General features: G+C 36.2%; 2 protein-coding genes across 4 annotated transcripts in view; one reads left to right on the top strand and one right to left on the bottom strand.

The window, feature by feature from the left end:
* The window catches only part of LOC136409860 (UDP-glucosyltransferase 2-like), a 34,162-nt gene that overhangs the window by 13,735 nt on the left and 1,614 nt on the right, over nucleotides 1-18,813 (bottom strand). The window contains exon 5 of one of the 2 annotated variants that reach the window (XM_066391676.1): nucleotides 18,530-18,800. In XM_066391676.1, the coding sequence (XP_066247773.1) occupies nucleotides 18,533-18,800 (268 nt within the window). In that variant the 3' untranslated portion in view covers nucleotides 18,530-18,532. Of the gene's footprint in view, nucleotides 1-18,378; nucleotides 18,801-18,813 lie in introns of those variants that run through there. The other variant, XM_066391675.1, reaches the window with a different exon arrangement.
* On the top strand, nucleotides 12,976-18,412 carry LOC136409862 (sterol O-acyltransferase 1). Of its 2 annotated transcripts, XM_066391681.1 has the most exons (7): nucleotides 12,976-13,110; nucleotides 13,530-13,609; nucleotides 13,669-13,836; nucleotides 13,894-14,045; nucleotides 17,089-17,228; nucleotides 17,288-17,448; nucleotides 17,508-18,412. In XM_066391681.1, the coding sequence occupies exons 2-7, from the start codon at nucleotides 13,542-13,544 to the stop codon at nucleotides 18,217-18,219; spliced, it is 1,401 nt and encodes a 466-aa protein (XP_066247778.1). In that variant the 5' UTR covers nucleotides 12,976-13,110; nucleotides 13,530-13,541; the 3' UTR covers nucleotides 18,220-18,412. The 2 variants fall into 2 exon arrangements, with proteins under 2 accessions (XP_066247778.1, XP_066247777.1); XM_066391680.1 differs by lacking the exon at nucleotides 12,976-13,110 and having other exon boundaries at nucleotides 13,398-13,609.

Raw genomic sequence — 18,813 nt, 5'->3', positions numbered from 1 at the left:
TCTCGTGTTCATATGCGAGAGTATGGTTTTGCATATGAACGTTAAGAAAATCTGTTGGTGGGTGGTACGGATTTTGGTAATGTTCAATTTATAACACTCCCAGTGGGTTGTCAAGTAATAAAGGATAAAAATAATGCTTTTGCCAAATTGGTACTTAATAACAATGAGTGTGCTCCACGAGAGCCGACAGGAGCATGGGCAGATTAAGCAACAATCGTAAAAGGAAGAACATAATTAATGAAAGATTTTGATTAATGCGTGTGGCAAATTAATGAGATTGAAATTGTATTTTGGGGCAATCAGTTACTATAAGTTCATTGCACGGTTAGGCTTAATGAGGTTTTCTACGAATTGTGAATGTACCGAAGGTTAGCTAATGGTGACTCAAGTATACATTATCAAATTAGCTAAAAGATTGGAGAATTCAGGTGGCTGATAAATAAGATATTATATCCCGAAATTACTAGACGAGAGACTATATCAACGAAGCTCATCAGTCATTATTACCACAGTTTACTGCTTTTTTGTGGGTAGCAGTTTTGTACCTTTCAGAGATTTGAATAGCTGTAAATACAAAAATTAAGCAGCAAAACACAATAAACCAGTAGTTAGTTATCTTTGATGTTTTTGAGATTATGCTGCGCGAGACTAGTCTCGGTTTCGGACTCATGATCGAGACTGAGACCAAAATCACGAGTCTAATTGTTCCTACGAGACCAGATCAATATTATATAGTAAGTAACGGCCTCGACACACAAGTCCCAGATTGAGACTCAGGCATAACTGTAAATGCGAAACCGAGACCACGGACATCTCCATCCCGATCTCGGTCTCGCAAATTTCTAGCCTTAATATGTAAGTATATGCTATTCCGACTTGTTAAAAATCGACAGGTGCCATGGGTATCAATTGTTTGTCCTTGAATATATAACGGACAGTGACAGCAGCCATATTTGACATATTAACGAGGTTACTCGTGATATTCTTGACATCACAATTTGTATCTTATTTCACATTTTGAAAGGTCTTCTCTGCCGCTACAAGAACCGTAAGTAATTAGAGCTTCATCGGCCATTATAACCTGACCAGAAGTAATTATTTATGTTATTTCAATATCACTTATGTTGCTCCGAAGAGCAGAATAGCATTGATCGAAAGAGGTATCCGAACATCTCGCGTAACATCCTGATGTATCTGGAACGTCTTGCATGACTAATATAGGAGGATCGCCATATAAAGCGCAACGTTTCGAAGTGGTGTAATATATTACAAAAATAGCGAAATAAAGAAAGTAAAACCCGCATCAGAAAACAACCACAGCAACTACCTTCGGCCATTCCCACGCGTCTCGGTCAAGGAATCGCATTTGTAAATTGGACAGAACTTTTTTGGTCATTCTGTGGGTGTTTTTATTAACGTAGTCACACACAGATTCATGTGTTACAAAAGGTGTGGTATTCGACACCCAGGATTTTGTGGCTGTACTTCACGTTTTGCGACCATGATCATACCTTGAAATGAATTTCCTTAAGACAACAACAAAAAATGCATTTTATTTTTGAAAAATCAAACCTAGGCATGTAAGGAGTAAAGAACAGACGCCACTAGGTGGCAACTGTTCGCACACAGCGGTGCACGGCTGGTTGCCTACACGAATGATCTAACTAAGTGGAGCAGGCCGGTATAACTCGATGACGTCGGGAAGCCGCACGAGTATCTCCACGTGACCGCTGATTGGCTGCCTGGGCGCGAAAATGGCGGTGTGACAATTAGGAGAGCAGAAGCGCGGCTAACGTGGCTGCGACGTCTTGATATCGACCTATATACTCCATATTTTTATTAATATTTAGTTATTGTCTAATACATTCGCAGGTGAGTTTGCACTGCAGGTACTGAGGGAGTTCTCTCCTCTCTCCACTCCATTGGAACGCAACTTTTGTAAGAAACTCTTGGTGATTGTAGACGCTTTTCCCATTTATTTCCGTGTAGAGGATAGAATACACATTTATGTCCCCCTACATTTGGTCGTATAGCAGACAGGCGTACCAAGAAAATATTTAACTTCCGTTTATGAGTTCAGGGTGCATTTAATTTAATTGCCATGCATTAAGAACCCCACACGACTTAGCCCCTCTTTGAGGGTTGAAAGGTTTGTCAAAAAGAGTGCGGAGGTATTGCTGTGTTTTAGAAAGTAGTTATACGGACTTATGCGTCTCAACAGTAATTCCTCCTACTGTCTGAACTTTTCCCTATATATTTTTTAATTATCTTTACTAATTTTAGAGTACATTAAGTTCGATTAGCGTTTTATCTCGCAGATTTTCTTTCGCTAATTTTGTTAGTTCTTTTTTTTTAGCTCTCTTTCGCTAATTTAGTTCGCTATTTTATAGTTTTAATTATTAAACTGCACTTGCAGTCATTCCTCTTTGCAGGAGAAAAATTTCCGGGTCTCGAGGCCGTTCAGGATAGGTGCAGGAAGTCGCGCATTCTTATGTAGGACGGTTGAAATAGGATGGCTCTACTGATGACACGTCACATCCTCTCAAAGAATATTAAAAGAAAATACTAAAAATTATTTTATACCTTTTTAGCGTAGTCATTATTTGAAACTCTTGCTATTCTCAAAAAATTATTTTGTCCTGTGTTCATGTTTATTGTTTGTTATCTTAGAGATATTGCTCTAATAAAAACTCCAATCAAAGTAGTGATACGTCGGCCGTCTTCACGACGACATTGCTTGGTGCGAGCAGAGCCGGCCTCAGCAAGTTGGACGCGCTGGACGAAATTTTTAATCACCGCCACACCACCCGCAAGAAAAACCGCTGATCAGGAAAGTCTGTCGCCCTTCCTGATCTGACGCCTTGGGTTTTAGTCTCACCTCGCCCTCCCATAAGGCCGGACACGAGTGCTGTACCCATACGGTTGCAGGCAGGCACATGTACACACCCGGCCAGGGAAAACAAAAAAGTGTCTAAAACATGTACGACACCAGTGTAAAGCTACAGCAAAGATAGTAGTACATGTACGGCACCTGGCAATGCGGTTTTTATGGACCGTACGGGTCCGCGTTAGCTCTGAATGGGCAAGGGACAAGACTGCATAAGCAATCATATTTTTTGTTTAAAACTAGTTTTTCCAAGTCAGCAATTGCCGCGACATCAATTTATTACGTATTTGAAGAACCTACATTAATAAACTCAGTGGTTACCCAAGAGGAGTCCTCAAAGCGAAGGAGTGTCCACGAATGTGTAAAATTAACTGAACGTCAATCAAGATTTAGGTGTATTAGTAAACGACTTGCATTGGACATAAAGTTGATTTAAAATATCTGTTTTTAACGGTTTTCCTTTTAAAGCTCTATAATAAGAAACAATAGTTGTGATGCAAGAAAACTGCATTTTTCATCCATGTGTTGGTTACGTCTTATGTATATGGAAATCAGTCTAAATTTTCATTTTAATTAGTGTGTAACAGCATTGCTCCGATACAAGATGATAGTTAGCCTCGGTGCTTACACGTCTCGGTGCAGTAATGAAATAGTTTCCACCTCAGTATGTAATATACACAGATATTAATTTGAGGTAATATACCTAAATGCCTCATGGGTTGGTTGGAGCCAATAGGAGCTATGAAAATACGTGGCACGATGATAAATGTTACACCTATGATTCACGTAAATTTTAAACCAACTAGAGTTATGTCCAATATACGTCATGTGCTGCATATATAGTTAAATCCTAATTAATAACCGCCATATGCTCGACTCCGCATCGTCATAAAATTATGACGCTTGGGGGAATTCAATTTTCTAATAATTCATAACTAACAGGGCTTTGACACCAGGCAAACAGAAAACTTTACAGTCGCTGTGCATCAGCGTCGCCTTTGAACACAAGCGAATTTAACGAATCTTTGACCCCTAGGGAAATTTAATCGCTTACACGAACCGAATTTTTGAATTATTTCCGAACATTAACGAGTTTATAGCTGCGTTAAACCCGCTTAAAGTCAAATTTTTCCCACGTTTTGTGTTAGATTTGTGTGGCTATGAAAGTTCTGAGAACTTAGCAGAACTATCTATCATCAGGCAAGATTAATCGCAGATTTGTTCGAAAATTGAACAGACAGGTAAAAAATACAATGAAATGAACAGAATGAGAAAATCAAAATTCCCTTACATTTAAAAGTTTACCCGGTAAGACAACACATTCAGTTAGGAAATGGCAAGCAAATCAGAGGAATTCACGCACGTATTCCAAGAATTTTTGTTAAATGTGGCAATCACCCAAGTATTAGGAGTTTAGAAATAGCCGGGGAACTTAAGAATTGTTTGAATTCTGCCATGTTGCCAGAACAGCAATTCTTTCCGTAATAGTAGTAGTAATAGTAATAGTAATCAGCCCCCATCGTTTTATAACACATATCACTTTCGGCCCATATAAAGTTTCGGGCATCCATGTCAATAAGAACAATTTTAGGTAATTTTGACCATCTCCAATAAATTTTTCCCTGTTATTATGTGGTAATCACTTAACGAATATTGGTGAAACTTATTAAACTAAAATTAATTCCGGCTTGTTTGGGTTGCGTGGTTGCGCATGCGAAGTTCTTTAAGATGTGATACTACAGCAAAAACTAGTTGTTATTCGCATAAACTTTTATTCAAAAGTGCTCCCTTTCTGAGTTTTTCGCACACGTCAAGGAACACGCGGCATACTTCAACAAAAATCTGGATAAATCTGGCAGCGCTGCATTACAGATACTGGCGCTAGCTGATAGCGTGGTATTAAGCCCGCGAGTGCATGACCACATAGAGACCTGTAAGTAGCAGTCCTTTCAGATTCGGCAATTGTTGAGAAATTGCTCTTTCTGCCTGAAGATGGCAGCAGCATTCGCAGCACGAAACCGAATACTATTTTAATTGAGAACTAAGCTAAGTGAAGAATGCTCTCAAACGATAAAGCTCAATTCCCTTTTTGCTCGATTAATTTTTTAGTATATACGCTATCAAGTACGTTGGAATTTAATTGCTAATTACCCTCAAAATTACTTCTGATTATACTGATTTCTTTTAAAACAAAAGCGCGCTCCCCTTACGATCGGTTCTGTTCTCCTGATGGTAGAAAATCTCCAGGAAGTCCGCCACGGATTCCGCCAGGACATTCTTGGAATTAATTGAATTCCAACGTTATTATTATAGGCCCGATTTGAAGTTGCTATAGGAATGGCGGTTGAATGCTCGTCGCTGGTCAGCGTGAGCTGGACACGGTCCAGTCCGAGTCCGTTTCTTCTGTGTATGTTTGCCTGATAAAAAAGGCCAGTGCTGTGGATGTGCCCGGCCGATTACTGCGACTATCTCTGACCCAAACCAGTTTTGAATTGTTTTTTCCTTTGTATTATTTTTAACTAGACTAAAAAGATCTCTTTAAGTAGACTTTTTTTTAAGTAGACCAAGAGATTTGTAAGTTTCATTAAATTTACATTCAAATACAGAAATGGATTATTCTAAATTTAATCCCCACTGAAAGAGGGATTAGAAACACAGGCTGCAGGCAGGCATTTGCTCCAATTTAATTTTTCTTGTAGTCAATAAAATTCTCATAAATGCCAATATATGTATGTAATTGAGAATTTATGAGTTCAGATGCGAAACTGCCGTTTTTAGATTTATTTCCATTTGTAACAGAATATTGGGTGTTTTTGCTTCACTTATTTATGATGCTTTCATGCAACGTACCACGAGCCGAAAGGATTGCGTCCTTGGGCGTAACTTTTTTTCACACGTGAGTAACTATTAAAAAGGGACTTTTTTGTAGCACAAAATCTACATCAGATCACATCAAACTACATAAAAGTACCATCTATTAATTGACGAACCAATAGGTGCCAACCTAAAATAAATTCACGCCTAAATCTAAAACCGATATGTTTATTGATGCTGGGGAAATAATGCGTCTCTTATCGAGATGTCTTGTTTTTTATCGGTAATCATTTCCAGAACAGTTCATTTTGGTTGGTTGCTATTTCGGTAATACACAGGCCTTATTTTATGTATACAGGGTGTCCGGAAAAGTCAAGTCACAAATTCTAGGGGTTATAAAGATCTTTATATTAACATGCCAACAATGTGAAATCAAATAAGCGAATAACTTGGTAGTGAAGTTCGCTAGCAATGCTTTTATATGAAGCACTAGCATTATTTTAGCTTTCTCGGTAACCCCTAGAATTTATGACATGACCTTTCCGGACATCCTGTATAAAAGAGGCATTAAATACGTAATATAGTATTGATCTGCAGAGAGCTGAGAAAAAATATTATGATCGTTTGAGAGCTCGGCCTTTAAAAAAATTGAGAAATGTAAACCTAACACAATGTCCGCTTTTGATCCATTTATATGTAAAATGTACTTGACAATAAAACATTTTTTTTAATTTTTATTTTTAGCTTGATTTGTTGGTACGATGGTACGAGTTTGCAGGCAATATCAACTTCATTACAACAATCGAAAGGTCGTTCAAGCTAATGGTTAGTTACAATAATTTATATTGATAATCATTTACCAAACTTCTAATAACCGTATGAAAAGAGTGGAAGAGATAAATAATTTTAAGTTTAAAATACTTTGACCTGGAATTGCCGGATGAATTAAATTTAAAATATGTAAGATTACATTTTGTTGGTGGTAAAGGGCGCATTTTGGATGAACCTTGGAATAAATAAAGTCATGTTAATGTTTCACTCTTACAGCAATAACTAGGAATGAGATGGATTGAGAATGAGAGGTCAATCTTAAATTAATCCCAATATTTATCATTTATGTTTGTGTTTAAGAAAATATTTTTCTTTACGTTTTTCTTTTATGAATCTTTTCCTTTCACCTAATATTTGAACCAATCAAAATTGAAATAGAACCAACCGATTTCTATTAAAAAAGTGACGTCGGAGATGCGACTTGGTTCCACTTATTTGATTTATTAAATTTTTCAGGACTGGCTCAAGCAGCTGATGCAAATCTCTGATCTTGCTTTTCGCTGCCAAACGCGTATACCTGTCCAAAAAGGTGTAAGTAATAAAGGTTACAAAAACATAAGTTAAATTAAGGTTGTTGGGTATGTGGGAATGCTAAAATTCAATGGCGCTTGAGAAATTGTCAAATATGTGTTGTTCCTTATGTCACATCATTAACGACGATACATAAAAATACATTTAAATTTAGATAATTTTCTTTATTTAACATGAATATTGCAATCCGCCCATACGATTACATCTATTTTTAGTAGCTCAAGTGCTTATTTATTTAATTACATATAGTATGAATTTACGTAATTGTAAATCCGATTACAAATAACCCCCCTATAACATGTAATACATGGTTGGCAGTAATAAGATGAGGCCTTAATTATGAATAATTTTAGTGGTCATTTCCGCCTCACTAGAGTCCTACTCATGAGTTCTGATGGATGAAATTCATAAATGTAGAAGAATCTTCCTTGGACTATTTTGTGGTTTCTCCATGGTTTATAATGGCCCTCGAAGATTAGTCCTATGTAGGACTAAGGTCCTTTAGATATACAAGATGTCCGTTAAACATACGGCAAAAATTTAGGTGGTTGTTCCTTGATCTATTTTAAGAATATTTTGTCCTTTGATGATTTTTGAAAAGTTTCTTTGGTCCGAAGATACAGAGCGAGAAAAATTTTCGACAATAGCAACATTTTATTACTAAATATTACATGGAAAGTTTCTTAATCTACGAAAACCGTTGAAAATGATTACTTCGAGTGAAGTAGTCATTGTAAAGTTTACCTCGACCCATCCATTTCTTGAGAAATTCGCTTTATCGGTAAAAAGGATCGTCGTCGAGGTGGACCTCACTTATGGCCAGCTCGATCCCGGAATTTAAACTCCCTAGATTATTTTCTATGGGGGCATCTAAAGTTCTTAGCTTATAATACTCCAGTGGAAAATGTGGAATATTTGAAAAATCTAATCACCGCTGGGTGTAATTCAATAAGAAACGACTCTGGAATTTTTAAAAGAATTCGGCAGTCAGTGAGGAGAATATTAGGTTCCTGTAGCCTGATTAGAGGTAGGCACCCCCCCGTGGTGTCTCCACCTTGTCGTAGTGGGGGGGGCTTGAAGTCTCTGACTCCTCTGTCTCTTTCTGCAGGATTCTTGAGGGTAGGGACGGGGGAGTGAGTGATTGACAAAGAGAGACGCAACAAGAGATAATATGGAAAGTGAGGCAAAAAATGTATTACCCCAGGCGGGTGTTAATCCCGCCACCGGTTCCGACTGGGTAGAAGCCCCGGTGGCCGGTGCTGGCCCCAAGGATTCTGGGGGGGCCAAGTCTACTTTAGAGTGTTAAGGGGTGTTCACATGGAGAGGCGCCAGTCGGAGCCCTCCATGGGAGACATACAGAAGGATTGAGATAGGACATGACAAGACAGGGAGAGAGGATTAAAAAAAAGAAAACTGTTGTAAATATCTGTGGGACAAAATTATGGAGAAGTATACAAAAAAAAAGAATGTACGGAGGTGTTTGTTTTGAAGGAGACTATTGAAAGGGTTAAAATTTTGATTGGGGAGTTGGGGGGCAAAAATTGAAAAAAACACTCAGCGGGATATAAAAGAAATAACAAAAAAATGAACAAAACAAGTAGAAGTTTTTAATAGAGAAATAATAACCAAATGGTTAGAAGACAATAAGTATGAAAAAACTGAAAAAATGACATTCGACGTAGACGTACAAACAGACAAACAGAAGGACATACAAACGACGGAGGAAGGGGATATAATGACATTAGAGGGGATAAACAGCTATAAGGATTTTCTGGAAATTAGTGGGGTTAAATGGGATGAGGGGATTTTTAAAAATACAGAAATAAAAACTGGGGATCTATTGGAAACTGGGGGTAAAGTGGTGAGAGTAGTAATGGTTGATGGGGAGGATAAGGGAATGGAGAGAGGGATAGCTGCCCAGCTTAGAGGAAAATTTCCAGAGCAGATTATGTGTTAGAGAGATTTCGGGATAATGGAGAAGACAGTTATTTTTAAAGGAACGGGGATGGAACAAAAGAAAGTGGGGCAAAAATTAATTAAAATAACTCTAACAGGAGGGGAGGAGGGATTGTGGAAGAAATTAGAGAAAATAAAAAGGGAAACTGAGGAAGAGGAGTGTTTAGCGTTGCATAGGATAGAAAGGATGGATGTTGGAAAGTTCAGGAAAATGGTTGAAGCAATTTTTAAAGGGGAGGTTACAAAAATAACAATATTTATGGAAAAGGTGGATGTAACAAAAATCAACAAACAAAAGACAACGTATACTTTAGTGGTAGAAAAAGTGCCGGGGGAAATGTATACAAAAACGGTTGAAAAAATAAAGAATGTAATGTGGGGCAAAAAGGGAAAGAAAGACGTACAGAGTGTTAGGGAAACAAGGGAAGGAAAAATACTGGTGGAAATGGGGAAGGAAGAAGTAAATGTGATGGAGGTAAGGGAGGCGATCCAAATGGCAGTTATGACCAAGGTCACGATGAGGGGATCGAAAAAGAGGAGAGTGATGGTGTATACAGGGTGGTCACTTTTACGACGCATTGTATGGGGATTTTCAAAACGGTTAAAGATACAGGTTACATCGAGAAAAAGTTTCGTATTTTTATGTTCTGCAAAAAGCTGAAAGCAAAATTGGAATATCCTATGTAATTACTAAGATATCAAAGAAATACCAAAAAAGTCGATTTTCTTTTTTGGCTATAACTTATTTATGTTTTATACAATCATTTTGAAACTTGGGTGTTCTATATTTTCCGTCAGTGTCTTCAATATGGAAAGGTAAAAAATATCCTAGACCTACTAGTTTACGTGAAAATAATACCAACTTTCGATTTTCTTATGAGCGCCATATTGGATTTTCGCATTTTTGAAAAACACGAAAGATTTCCGTGTCGGCGAGGTGCAATACAAGGGTCTTCTGAACTATTTTACAATCAAAATTAAAATATTTAAATATTTGATGAAAAAATCAAGTAGCACTGGATTTGTCAAGGTCATAATTGGTTTCCAAGTTACTGACTGTTTTTGACACATAAGTCAAGTAGCCAATATTATTGGTTGCTGTCAACATAATTTTATGAAAAAAAATTGAGTAAAAAAGTGAGTTTTGTTCTTCTGTGAATTAAGTGAATTTTAATTTTCATCAAAATGGAAAGATATTTCTCCAAAGATGAGATTATTTCTTATGGGGTTTTGCCAAAAAAAACATTTACAATACATCTATACTCAGTAAAGTTAATTTTAGAAACCAAATTACAAATTTCTTTCGGACTATTAACCCAGTTGTTATCAGAAGAGCTACTTTAAATATGTATGAGCGAACGGCATTATGCATTACTTATGGTGGCGGTCATTTTGAACATTTTAAGTAATTTTCTTTCCTCGTATTAATTTCTTTGTTAATTAATGTTAAAGTTTGTGTTATTGATTTTCAAAAATACATTTGATAATTTTTTTTATTACTTATTTAAAAGTTGTATTATTGGCTACTTGACTTATGTATCAAAAACAGTCAGTAACTTGGAAACCAATTATGACCTTGACACATCCAGTGCTACTTGATTTTTTCATCAAATATTTAAATATTTTAATTTTTATTGTAAAATAGTTCAGAAGACCCTTGTATTGCACCTCGCCGACACGGAAATCTTTCGTGTTTTTCAAAAATGCGAAAATCTAATATGGCGCCCATAAGAAAATCGAAAGTTGGTATTATTTTCACGTAAACTAGTAGGTCTAGGATATTTTTGACCTTTCCATATTGAAGACACTGGCGGAAAATATAGAACACCCAAGTTTCAAAATGATTGTATGAAAAATTAATAAGTTATAAACAAAAACAGAAAATCGACTTTTTTGGTATTTCTTTGATATCTTAGTAATTACATAGGATATTCCAATTTTGCTTTCAGCTTTTTGCAGAACATAAAAATACGAAACTTTTTCTCCATTTAATCAACCTTGTATCTTTAAGCGTTTCGAAAATCCCCATAGAATGCGTCGTAAAAGTGACCACCCTGTATAACGGGAATAGATGTAACGGCGACGAGTCAGGAGGTTATGGCGGCGGTGAAGGAGAGGATAAAGAATCTGAAGGAGTGGGAGTATATGGTGGGGGATATGAGGGAAAATGTGGGACATACACAAGCGGTGACCTTGGCCATAGATGAAGGCAGAGTGGAGTAACTGATGGTGGACCGGTCAATTAGAGTGGGAATGGTGATGTGCTGGATGGAGAGGAGGGAGGAGATAGGGAGATGTTTTAGATGTTGGGGGCTGGAACACACGGCTAAAGATTGTAAAGGAAAAGATAGGAGAAACTGCTGTTTTGTGTGTGGTGAAGAAGGACACAGGAAGGAGGAATGTAAGGGAAGGGAGAAATGTGTGATATGTGGAGTGGAGGGACATAAAACAGGTACGGGAGCATGCGGGGCGTTTAGGAGGATCCTAACGGAAAAAAGGAGGGAGAGAAAGAGGAGCGAGGCCGCGCCTCCCCACATAGAAGGGAGAGGGGCTTAGCCTATAGAAATACCATCTCCCCCTGAAGTAATGCTTAGCGGCGGTTCCGGGGGGGGATCCAGGGTGAAGAGGAGAGATTTTTAGTGGGTAGGCGTCCTCCCTTCAGGGGGGTGAATCCCACGTAATCTGGTCGCCAGACCAACAGGACGGATACCTATGAAGGTTTTCCTTCCCTATATAAAATTTAAAAAAAAAAAGCTGAAGGTAGGCAATTTCAATAGTTTTTGTAGACTAAGACGCTTTCCATATAATATTTGGTAATAAAATATTGTTATTGTCGAAAATTTTTCTCGTTCTATATCTTCGGAACAAATAAGCTTTTCAAAAACCATCAAAAGACAAAATATTCTTAGAATAGTTCAGGGAATAACCCCTTGAATTTTTGCCGTATGGTCGTATGCCGTATAGTCGTAATGGACACCGTGTAAAGAGAGAGAAACAGTATTGTAAAAATCTTTAGAACTGTTAAACAAAAAGTCAATCTTCGCATCCAGATTTTGAAATTTTTAGGGTTAATTCAGATCAAGAGGCAAAGGGTTGCTGCTCAACCAAAGTTATTTTAATTCATGTTAATTTTATTTCTATTAAATAATCACATTTTCATAGAAATTTTCTCATGCAGGACGCTATTGACACTGTGGTGAACCCCCTCATGATCAAGGGTTTAATTTAAAGGAATGCTTAACTTAAACCCTTAGTCAAGTTCTCCTCAGCTGATGGCTACTAAATTATAGATTATTAATGTGGTTTTTGCTTGGATTTTAACTTGGCACTGTGAAGCAGCCCAGTTAGGCATAAATTGGGAGGTTTTAATACAACTATTTTTGAAAGCCTACAAAAGATCTGGGTTGTTTGTTTCAGTTTATGGTGTTGGTCTTTGGCACCTGAAATAAATGATATGCGAGTGTTGCGTTGTAGGAATTAATCACAAAAAACCTTTGAAACAATTAATTAATTTCCTAGAACTTTAGTACTTTCATTAATAAGTACACGCGTTATACCATACTTAGCCGCCAAGTACGTTATGAGTCAACTGTATTTACTATTCAGTGCACTTGGTGCACTCAAACCCAACTGTTGGAAATTTTATCTTTCTACCAGCACCATGCTAAAGCGTTTTTAAGAATACAAAGCACCAACCTTTGTAGTCTTTATGAATGGTATCAGACAGGTTAAGAATATATCAGACACTACAAGCGTCCCAAATAAACATTGGAAAGCTAAGGAATACTTTGCGCTCATAGAAAGAAGATAAGGAATCCATAATTAGCTTTCAGGGCTAAGTCGGACCTGTCTTTCGAGATAATTTTAGAAGTGCTTCAGATAATTTGTTCTTATTGGTAGAGATACCCTGTGTTGATCTGCGTCAATAGCAGCAGAGTGGTTGTTCACCTAGCCGGTTAATTGCCATCGATTAGATTTAGTACGTGAAAAAATTTTCATATCTAAAAATGAATAAAAAGTGATTAAAAACGACATCAAAATTATAGTGATAATCGCCTAGTGAACGGTGTTACAAAGTATTAATTTAAAAGGTTTGTATCTAAATAGATTTTCAATATTTTACATTGTTGAGGAAAATCCTCTCTAACGAGATTGTAGTTTGATGTGTAATGGGCATAAGTATGTAAAATGTTTGTAATTATCTCCATAATAACAAAACGTTCCCCGATTCGAGGCAATTATGCTATTATTTATCGTTCACTTTCCAACAGGTAACCAATAAGGTTAATTGACGTATTGAATTTTACGGGTTTGTAATGACATATTTTTGTTTTGCAAAGTTTTCTTAAAGCAATTCAAACTAACAATTCTGTTATTGGCGTGTGCGTTAGTGATAGTTTGTGCGGATTTTTATTTTGTTAAATATTTCATTGAGATCAAAGTACTATTGTGTTTGAGATACTTAGAGATTTAAATCAACACGTTTTAACTGTTTCAAAATTATTTGCAGAAAGATAACGGAATGGGAGAGATCGTCAAGAGTATAAGCAGTAATGCTGAAGAAAACCAAGCAAAAACCAACATTGAAAGGTAAATAATCATTTTTTCTCTTCAGAACTTTTTCTCAAGTCGATATCGATGTTTGACAGGAAACGGAAAGTGAAGCCACTTCCAATAAAGCGTTTTGAAATCAGAGATTCCCTATTGACAGTGTTATGCCAGAATCCCCACATTAAAGTAGTAAAGCACATTTTTGTCGCATGTTTAATAGCTTTATTCTTGAACACAGTTTTACAAGACTTTTTTGAACATGGAGAGTAAGTAGCGTTCAAAAATTGCTATTAACAATTCAAACATAATATCTCTATTTACAGAATTCGAGTGGGATACAAATTAATAACGAACGGTTTGGGCAAAATCCAATGGGTGGTTTTTATATGGCTGATGCTGAATGCTTGTGCAACAACATCTTATTTGTTATACAGATTCTGGGCTTATCTTAGAATTCACCACATTCCTCCGAAAGGTAAAAATTTTTGCGTTAAGATTTTCATTTATTTTTAGTACATTACGTCTATAGGACGTCTCTTAATTGATGATAAAAAATGAAATGGGTGAATGATGAGCTTATTTTAAGATAAAAACTTCATATAAATGTATGTCCTAAATTGCTTCCATTTTCATTTGCAGGATGTTGAAGTTTCATTTATTTTTCGATTTTCATTAATTTCTCTGTTATTTGTAAAGGTAATTAATTAAAAATTGGTAATAACAATTTTCCATGTTCGTCTCGATTGATCTAAGGATATGATGAAAAGGCAAGGTAGTGAGTGCCGCAATTATAATAGGTATAGTAAACTGTGGAATTTATATTGATTACTATTTATATTTTTGTTATTTTTTTGGAGAAGTTTATGATAACATATAAAAATTCCACAGCTTACTATGCATAATTACAGCATTCACTACCTTGTCATTTCATCACATCCTTAGGTCAATCGAGGCGAACATGGTTAGATATTTTTGAAAATATTTCTTAAACCATTTTTCCTAATAAAAAAATTGAAGAGGAACAAAGCTAATAAAAGACATTAGGAATTAAATGAAGTGAATAAATAAAATCTAAAAATTTCATAAAAAAGTTCTCATGTAAAATATTGAGAGCGACTACGAGAAAAGTAACGCCCTGTGGAGTATTTTAAATAAAAGTTATTTTAGTCTATTCGTAATGCTAAAGTGATTATTACTACCAATTTTGAGCTAATTATTTTTTCAAATAACAGAGAAATTAATGAAAATGGAAAAAAAATAAAACTTCAACAACCTGCAAATCAAAATGAAAGCAATTTAAGACATGCCTTTATATGAAGTTCTTATCTCAAAATAAGTTCATAATTCACCATTTTATTTTTTACTATCAACTAATAAACACTCCATATAAGGGAATATATTCATGTCCAATAAACTTTAGTTTTCATGACGAAATCTAATTAAGTGCACTGACGTGTACGTACTTTTTAGCAATTATTAAAAGATTGTGCGTAACGAGTATGTTTTTATACATCAAGACAACCAATTTCATTATTTTTTACTTGTCAGAGTATCGTATTGCGTCTGAGTAAATTTTTCCGTTCATTTAGTCATCAAGTGTTTACTTGTGGTCAACTTAGGCATGTTAAGCTTAGCTAAGACAGCTTAAAGCCTTTTATGCACAGCTCAGTATTTTACTTCGAGAAGTAATTACTTTATTGTAGTACACTGTGCCTCCGACGAACACATTTAAATAGCAAAAAGTTCTTAAATAGAGCAATTAAATGAGTAACAGACCTGACCAGGGGCAACATGAGATACAGTTATTTGTTTTTGACGCATTTAAATATCTATTTATTGCTTTATCATCTTTTCTGGCTGTAAAATAATTTGAAGTCGTCATTTTTATGAGATGTTTTTGTGTTCTAGGAAACTTCATAAATTCAATTTTCTTCAAATACGATCTTGCAATTTTTGCAAACTACCAGAATCACTCTATTACTGTTATTATAAAAGAACTTCATTTGCTGTGAGTAGTTCTACACAAGTTAGGAACATATTTTAAAATCTTAAAATTTTTTATACGTGTAAACAGAAAAACGGAAAATATCTCCTTTTAGCTCAAAAATAATTCTTTTTCTCTAGAAAAAGAAAAGGGGTATCTCATTTGTACCTTTATTTTGGGCAAATTCCCTGGGGGTTATACAATATCATGAACAATGCGAGCCAGTGTCGGTCTGCGTTTATTACATTTACGTTCCTGACTATTACTGGTTATGGAATTATATTCAAATAATTTGAGAATGTGGCGTAAGACTTACCGGAATTCGACTAAAAACTCTGGTTAAAACTACAATTTATGTACAAACGGCCAGTATTTTCAGTTTCGGAAACGGATTCTCGTTAAATTGGCTTGGAGAATTGCATGTTTTGAGAGGTTTACAAAGGAACGCTAAACATTACAAGTTTTTATTAGGCGATTTATTCTTCAAATCCGACGCAAACATGCCCGAATTGCAACAATGAAAACATGCACCTCACTTTTTCAATATTATTATTTTGGTTTATTCGAGTAATTTAGCCGGTTCGGGAAGTGGGATTACGTATGAAGCGGGAAAAAATAAATAAAACGAACATTTTGTCGCGTTTTTCGACACTGCAAGCCTTTATTGCGGGAAATTGATCGTTAAAAGACGACGCAACTCCCGGGTATGCAACAGACAACTTCCAAGACTTGAGATTTTATGCATCCATCAAGTTTTTTTCGCTTTTAGGCTGCATTTTCGTCGAACGGCACGACAAAGTCGAGTACCTAACAGGTGCATTAAATTCCGAGTCACGAGTGCTTTAGAGGAAATTTTGTTTTCTGCGTACATGTTGCAGCGAAGTTTCACCTTAAATTCGACTTTCAGATTGACATATTTCATCTGTACCTCCGCCTGTGAAAAAAGTTTCCACAAACAAGTCATGTCTTCAAAATGCTTCCGAACCCCTCTTATGTGGATAAAAGTGGCAAATTTCCGAATATCTTCCTTCCACTTCGATTTAAAGCGATTTTTAAGCATTTTAGAGAAAAACGTGCCAAAGAGATAATCCATAGAGAAGTTGTAAAATATTTTTATGCAGCCAGAGGCCTTACGATATAATCTAATAGAAAAACAAACAGTTTAGTAAGATATGCAAGTATTTCCCAATTTCCTCTATTTATCCAATTTCAGCGCCCAGCATAGGCTTCCGAATACCCTTAAAATATATTTCTATTAACCTTCGGCGTCTCTCGATCCTTTGAATTTCGTCGAGATTAATCGATCTTTGTGTCGAATAGAGTTTCCTATGAGCGTCCTGTAAATTAGTTTACCGCATGAATTTGCGTTTTTTACTGTACGTGTGCAGTAATGTGCCACTTTGGTATTCAATTGTTTTAACATATCAATTTGTGTACTCATTTTCTATACAATTCAAATTACCTTGTAGGCCATTACGTTAAATGCCAGTTGAAACGTGTTAATCATGTTAACTAGCGCGGAGAAAATTTTCAGGTTTAAAAATTCAGTTATGGGACGCAGTTTGGCTCATTGGATTAATAACTTACTACATCTTTCAATTCCAAGTGGTCTCCATTACTGTAGCATATTTAAAGTTGCCTATTGGATCTTCAGCCATAGTATGTTTGGAACAGGTAACCGGCATTGTGTCCATGTTTGCATTTCCTAAATAACAAATTTTTGTATTTTCCAGACAAGGCTGTTAATGAAAATTCACGCTTTTATGAGAAGCAACATTGGTAGAGTTCTAAGGTACAAGCCTCATTCAGATGAGCAACTTGTATTGCCGAATTTGCATCAGTTTTGCTACTTTTTAATGGCTCCTACTTTAATTTATTGTGATGAATACCCGAGGTAATTTTATTTGTGGCCACATTTGCAAGATAATTCTAAATGAAGTGCGAAAATTTTAGGAGAGACGCAATTCGGTGGAAATATGTCTTGGAGCGAGTATTTGAGCTCATAGGAGTGCTTTTTTACTACGCATTTCTCCTAGAAAGATTCATGATTCCTAATTTAAAAGATATAGGCATTCGCCCATTTACTCTTAAAGAGCTCATCATGCAAGCCTTCAACAATTTCACTCTAGGCCTCATGTTCCTACTTCTGGCATTCTATGTTGTTCTGGACGTCACTCAAAACTTAATTGGAGAGCTGCTGAAATTTGGAGACCGCAAATTCTACGAAGCTTGGTGGACATCCACTAGCTACTCTGAGTATTTTAGGACCTGGAATATGATAGTAGGAGATTGGCTCTACACCTATGTTTACAAAGATATGTATGAATACGTATTACCAGGAAGCAAAATTGTAGCGAAATTAACGGTTTTCATAATCTCCGCCATTGTTCATGAATGGATATTGACATGCATGTTCGGGTTCTTCTTTCCAGCTCTGTTCCTAGCTTTTGGTTTTACGGGAGGTGTCTTGAGCTTCATACCAATACCCAAGGTAGATATGGTGAATGTTTTCTTCTGGTATTTCTTAGCTTTAGGGTCAGGTTTGCTGACCAGTATGTATGCAATGGAATGGTTTGTAAGAGATAATGTACCCGTTGATAATTCTGGGTCATTGATTGATTATATGGTTCCTAGGTTATTTACTTGTAATTGTATAATTTATTGACCTTCGAGTGAATGAATGGTCGAGCTACTTTAGTTCAGGTAATAACAATTCTAATAAGAGAAATTAGCAGTTAGGTGTGGTCGATGAACTTGTAATTCGCGTGCCATATCTAACGTGACACTTAATATTTTAAGATTGTTGAAATGCTGCACGTCGGTCTGAGATTTTATTTTTTATTACATTTTTTACAGTATCCAGGTGTTTATTTCAATCTGGGCATAAGTGGGCTTCACTAGTGGCGAAATGAAGCATTTTACTATTTTTAAAACTTTGCCGCTGGGTACTGATGATATTGGCTGATTTAGCCTACGCGCTATTCCGTCTTTATCTTTTTGCCCCTTGCTGCCACACAATTCACAGTTGCAAAAAGAGCAAAAACACAGCAAGCGAAGGCAAAAACTAATACTAAAATCACATCAATAGAGTAAAGTTGATACCACTTCAACTCGTAGATAGAGTTCCTAAGATGACGAGCTCCATTGTGTCTTAAAACATAGTCAATCCAATAGACTGCCAAATCTAATGGCTTTGTGGGTCGGTCCCTGAAAATCTCTGATCGCTTCTTTGCATTTTCTTTGAACCTAAAAAAAGACA

This window comes from Euwallacea similis, chromosome 7 (assembly GCF_039881205.1).
Source record: "Euwallacea similis isolate ESF13 chromosome 7, ESF131.1, whole genome shotgun sequence".
In the NCBI taxonomy this organism is placed as follows: domain Eukaryota; kingdom Metazoa; phylum Arthropoda; class Insecta; order Coleoptera; family Curculionidae; genus Euwallacea; species Euwallacea similis.
Note: the sequence above shows the minus strand (reverse complement) of the source record. Positions and strands in the feature narration are given on the sequence as shown.

Bases quoted from the DNA above. Each gene is read 5' to 3' on its own strand.
- LOC136409862 (XM_066391681.1), top strand. From the start codon at position 13,542: ATGGGAGAGATCGTCAAGAGTATAAGCAGTAATGCTGAAGAAAACCAA. The intron at 13,610-13,668 runs GTAAATAATCAT...GATGTTTGACAG, and splicing joins GCAAAAACCAACATTGAAAG to GAAACGGAAAGTGAAGCCAC. The intron at 14,046-17,088 runs GTAAAAATTTTT...GAAAATTTTCAG, and splicing joins TCACCACATTCCTCCGAAAG to GTTTAAAAATTCAGTTATGG.